Below are 4,878 nucleotides of genomic sequence, written 5' to 3' on the forward strand. Positions count from 1 at the left end.
ATTGACACATTTAGTGCGTGTTTGGCTCCAAATTAAAAAGCCAGCTTATTTTACTATTCAGTTTATTTTTGCTACTATTTATGAGCTCCACTGCACTTTTTGGTACTATTCATGAATCTTACTGTATTATTTCAGCTAACTTTTAGCTTTGTCTACAGTACTTTCAGCAAAAAAATTTCAGTTTCAAGAAAATAAGCGAATCCCAAATAAACTCTTAATGCGCAATTTTTGTCCCATGTTTCAAAATGGTTCACATCCATGTTGTTAAGTTTAGTACACAATTTCATTTTAGTCATAATATATTAGAGTTTGTATCAAAAATATCCATGTTGTTAACACACACACACTCTCTCTCTCTCTCTCTCTCAATAGACATAAAAGAAGTAAACAAAGAATTTGAATAACCAATCCCTTCCCTACATTGTTTTTATCAAAGATTCAAAATGCATGGGATTTCGTTGAATAATCTCAACTCAAAATCAGAACAAGAATTAATAATAGGGACCTTTTTAGCACAAACTTCAAATATAAGGACTAAATTGAAACATTCTAAAGGATAGAGATCATTTTGAAATATGTGCCAAAGGTTAAAATTGAGCTTAGCCACTTCAATTGTCAAATTAATTTGTGAGGTTTAATTTCTGTTAATTTAATCCTTCGTTTTATCAAAATAAGTCAATATGATCCATCCATCCAAATGTGTCTGCATAAAAAACTATTTGATAATAACCTTGAAAATCAATTGGACAGTGACAATGAAAAAGAATGGTATCACTACCTTGAAAAGCAAAAATATCTATCATATATCCAAACCAAAAACAAACATTAAAAGAGTATATATCTTTGAAACCCATAATTATTTACAAGAATTGGTTCAATAAAACTGAAGTCAGTCAATGATATGATTTTAAGAAAAAATTGGGCAACCATCAACAGCAATCCCCTTTGCAGTTGGGCAAGAAGCTAAGGGGCAACCTTCCCCATTATTTCCCCACCATTGAATTTGCGTGGCACCCAAGGCAAGGAACAACAACACAGTCATGAAAGCAGTTCCAGCATCAAGACCACCAGAGAGGACATAATTGTAACGCTTCCACATATCTGGTTTGTATTTGAACACCACATATCCAGAGAGAAACCCAACAATGATCCAACTAGTGAAGCTTACCGCGCTAGCTGGGGGCATCATTGATGTGGCACCCAACAGCACAGGCATGTGAATCAATCGAATCCAATTTTGCTTTGGGAATGCCTTGTGTGCAAGCCAAACTAAGAGAGGTGCAATTGCTCCACCAAGAAAGAACCAATTGATATTTCCATATTCGCCAAGGTCTCCAAAGATTCTACGAGGTCCAACAAGTCCCCAAATGACGGATGCATCAAAGAAGACATGGTCCATTGGACAAGTCCAGGGGCTATCCTTAGGCAACATGGAGGTGTCACAGAGGTGAGGAATGGTTTCCATCAGCCACCATGCAGTTCCTGTGTATGCTATTACTGCTAAGATTGTCCCTACTACCTGGAAATGCCACCAAATTTAATTATGGAATATTGTTATTACTCCTACAATGTGCTTATATATATAATGAATTTGCAAAACTAAGAAAACAAAACTGACCTGTGCCATAAACATTGATCTTGGTGGAATTTTCATGTAGTGGCCAAGCTTAAAGTCTTCCAAAAAGGTTAGACCTTGAGTCATGCTAATGTATCCATACACCTTGAAGCACATGTTAGCAACGGGGCGCTCTGGATACATGTACCCAATAACGTATTCTGTTATAATGTTCAAACCTGGTGTCTGTTTACCAGAGATTAAAATTCAGTAGATTTTTTATTTAAAAAAAAAAGCTAAAATCATCAAAAAAGTTTAATATATCTACCTGGTTTGTGGTAGCACTGATAATACCAATTGGGAGAGTGAAGAAAACGGCAATGGCACAAGCTAGAAGTACACCCCACCAAGGCAATTGAAGTGACTCGTTGTAATACTCACATGCAAACATTATAAGACCAATGTTAACGACAAGGATGACAAGAAACCACCACATGGGAACTTTTTTATACTTCTTCATAAGCTTGGTATGTATATCAATTTTTGTTTTCCCTCCAAAGGCGCTTTTGCTTTGCTTCCATAGGTCTCTGTATGTGAGAAGTGAAATGAACTTAGCTTCCAGAAAACTCTTACCAGAGCTTATATTGTCAAAAACTGGCATTTTGCACCAAATAGAATTTATTTTACAGAGACTAATGATATCAAGAGGAATTTAAAGAAGGGAAATCCTGTGAGTTGAAAATAGCAAAACATCTGTAGTAGCAGGATGATTAACAAAAGTTGGAACAACAATTAATTTACCATTAACGAAAACTTGCTGCAGTCAATATTTAAGAAGAAAAAAAAGATCAGAGAACAAGCAGAAATGAACCCTTTTTTCCTTAGTTAAAGAAGCATAAGAAATTTAAGAATGAAAAAGAAGTGTATTCTGTTGCTAAAACGGGTGATACTTTTTGTGCATTATCTGTTTTGTTTTTTTACTTATTAACACACTTAGCAATTCCTAAAAGGACTGTGAAGTTCCATCATTCATGTAATGCTTTAAGTAATGCTTACCTTCCACTGAAAAGGAGAACATGCACAAGAGTAGCACCAAGTGTAGCAAATCCAAGTCCGTATGTCATTGCAAAAAATGTGCTTAGATGAACAGGCCCCATCTGTGCATACGTAGCACGATCAAGATGAAAATGGGAATTAATGATGCTCAAAATGTCATATTCTGAACCATTAGTTGTGTAAAGGCCGTTAGAATATATTGGGAAGGTCTTGGCATTGTAGACATTGAACCAGTATGTGATGGGTGTCATCACATACATTATAAGGAAGAATCCCACAGCAACATTGGCAGTGGCGAACCATGGACTAGCTAGTGGACTACCAAGGTATGAGGAAATTGTAGCCCAATCAATACCAAAGGAACCAATTCCAAGGCCTTGTAAGCCAGAACCCAATTGATGGACAAGAACAGACTTAGGAGCAATCCAGCAAACCCAAGAGAAAGATGTTATCATGACGAAAAAATAGACTGGAAAGACACAGTAAGCAAAGCTACAGATCAAGACTATGAGAAAGAATTGGGTACGCGTCATGCCGCCTTTAGGCCGTTTTTCCTTCTCATGTAGAGCCCTGTAATGGTGATATTACATCCATCAAGATACAGCAATTTTATGAATATGAATGTACCTATTCATTGATTATGATTACCAAATATTACAAAGGTACAATTACCTGAACAATGCAACCTGAACAAGGTTAGATGGCCACCACATTTCCCCTGGCTCTACCAGATATTTTCGGAAAAGACCCGCCCAACCGAACCCTAACACCTACAGTTTAAACAAGAGAGCTACAACATTAGACTTAAAATGTATGAAGGATTTGAAATTTTCAAATTAACATTTTAATAGCCATTATCACAATAAAATCAAATTTACATAAATAACATTTTTATTTTAACATTTGCATTAGATATCTGGAAAGTGAGTTGATAGCAAACAATTTATGGACAGATATTGCAACTTAAAATCACAGGAACAAAATTCTTCAACCCAAAGGATCCCATCTTTATTTTACTTTTTCATCATACCGAGTAGCCTACAATTACCCTCAAAATCAATAATAGCTAAAGTATTACATGATAGAGTTTCCAAGATTCTCTTCCTGACAAATTATTGAGTGCCAAATTATATTATTGTTCCAGATCTATTCTTTTAAATTTTCAAATTAGGCTGGAAGCATGTGTTAAAATTCCTACTTTAATTCTAATGTCCCAGAAAGCATAAAACATTTCAACAGTCAAATATTCCACTATCCAGCATGTAAATCATCAAATAACCATTAAAAATCCTTCCTTTAACTCTTTGAAATTAAAAAACAAAAACAGAAAAAACAAAATCAAATTTAGAAATAAAGGAATAAGACCTGTGTTGTTAACATAACAATGAAGGCTGGAAGAAATGTGAGGCTTCTCTTGTAATAGAGCCTAACTGCAGACAATATATGAGCAGCATAAACTGAGCCAGCACCCGAGTTTGCAAAGATTGTGATCAAAACATGTTCCTTGATGTTAAAAGGCCCTGGATTCATAGTAAACTCAAACCGTGTACCCTTAAAGAAAGCATCTTTTGGCAACACCTTGGCCATGAAGTGCCCAATGGGTACCACAGCAATCTGGGCAGATATTGAACTCACTGACAATGGCATTTTTCTATACCAAAAGAACTGGTTCACAAAAGACAGTATGACACATGCAGCAACACCCAGAACCCACATCCTGAATGTCACTGCTGGCATAGTAGGATCATCAGTTTTGGGCACTGTTAAGTCCACTTGTTTTATGGGACACTCTTCCTTGACCTCCGAGGAATCATCCTCGATCCCATCAAACACCTCACCCATGATTATATGGAGCAAAACTTCATTGCATGTGTGATTACTGATTTTTAGAGTAAACAGCACAAATAACTGAGAAGAATGTGAGGTATCAAATAGCAATGGACTAGGTGCATGTAGGCCTAGAGTCAATATATAAGGAGAGATTCATAAGAGCATCTCTAACATCCTCTTTAAATTTTTGTCCAAATAATTTTTTGTATTATTTGGATAGTAAACAGTTATATTTACTTTTTTATTATTTATTTTTTTAAATACATGTTCCAACACTCTTTATCTTTTCTCAATTTTATTTAAATATTATTTTTTCATTCATTCTTTATTTATTTTTTAATCTTCGTTTACTCTTACTCTATGACTTGCTGAGACTCTGTGCATGGGACCGGATTTAGTCAGATCGTCTTCTCTGTAAATTTTTTTTCTTTGTTCAG

The 4,878-nt window shown here is 35.4% G+C and overlaps 1 protein-coding gene across 1 annotated transcript; it reads right to left on the bottom strand.

Annotated features, from left to right (window-relative positions):
* Positions 1–775: 775 nt before the first annotated feature.
* On the bottom strand, positions 776–4,589 carry LOC126699068 (oligopeptide transporter 6-like). The gene is made up of 6 exons (XM_050396624.1): positions 3,977–4,589; positions 3,284–3,381; positions 2,612–3,181; positions 1,884–2,142; positions 1,619–1,801; positions 776–1,519 (listed from the first exon to the last, which is right to left on the bottom strand). Exons 1-6 carry the CDS (start codon positions 4,451–4,453, stop codon positions 908–910), a joined length of 2,199 nt encoding a protein of 732 aa, XP_050252581.1. The 5' UTR covers positions 4,454–4,589; the 3' UTR covers positions 776–907.
* Positions 4,590–4,878: the final 289 nt, after the last annotated feature.

Source organism: Quercus robur, chromosome 9 (assembly GCF_932294415.1).
Source record: "Quercus robur chromosome 9, dhQueRobu3.1, whole genome shotgun sequence".
Classification (NCBI taxonomy): Eukaryota; Viridiplantae; Streptophyta; class Magnoliopsida; order Fagales; family Fagaceae; genus Quercus; species Quercus robur.

Excerpts from the sequence above, each read along its gene's own strand:
- LOC126699068 (XM_050396624.1), bottom strand. The coding sequence starts at position 4,453 with ATGGGTGAGGTGTTTGATGGGATCGAGGATGATTCCTCGGAGGTCAAG. Across the intron at positions 3,382-3,976 it reads TTGTTATGTTAACAACACAG|GTGTTAGGGTTCGGTTGGGC; the intron begins GTCTTATTCCTT and ends TTTAAACTGTAG. Across the intron at positions 1,520-1,618 it reads GATCAATGTTTATGGCACAG|GTAGTAGGGACAATCTTAGC; the intron begins GTCAGTTTTGTT and ends TGGCATTTCCAG.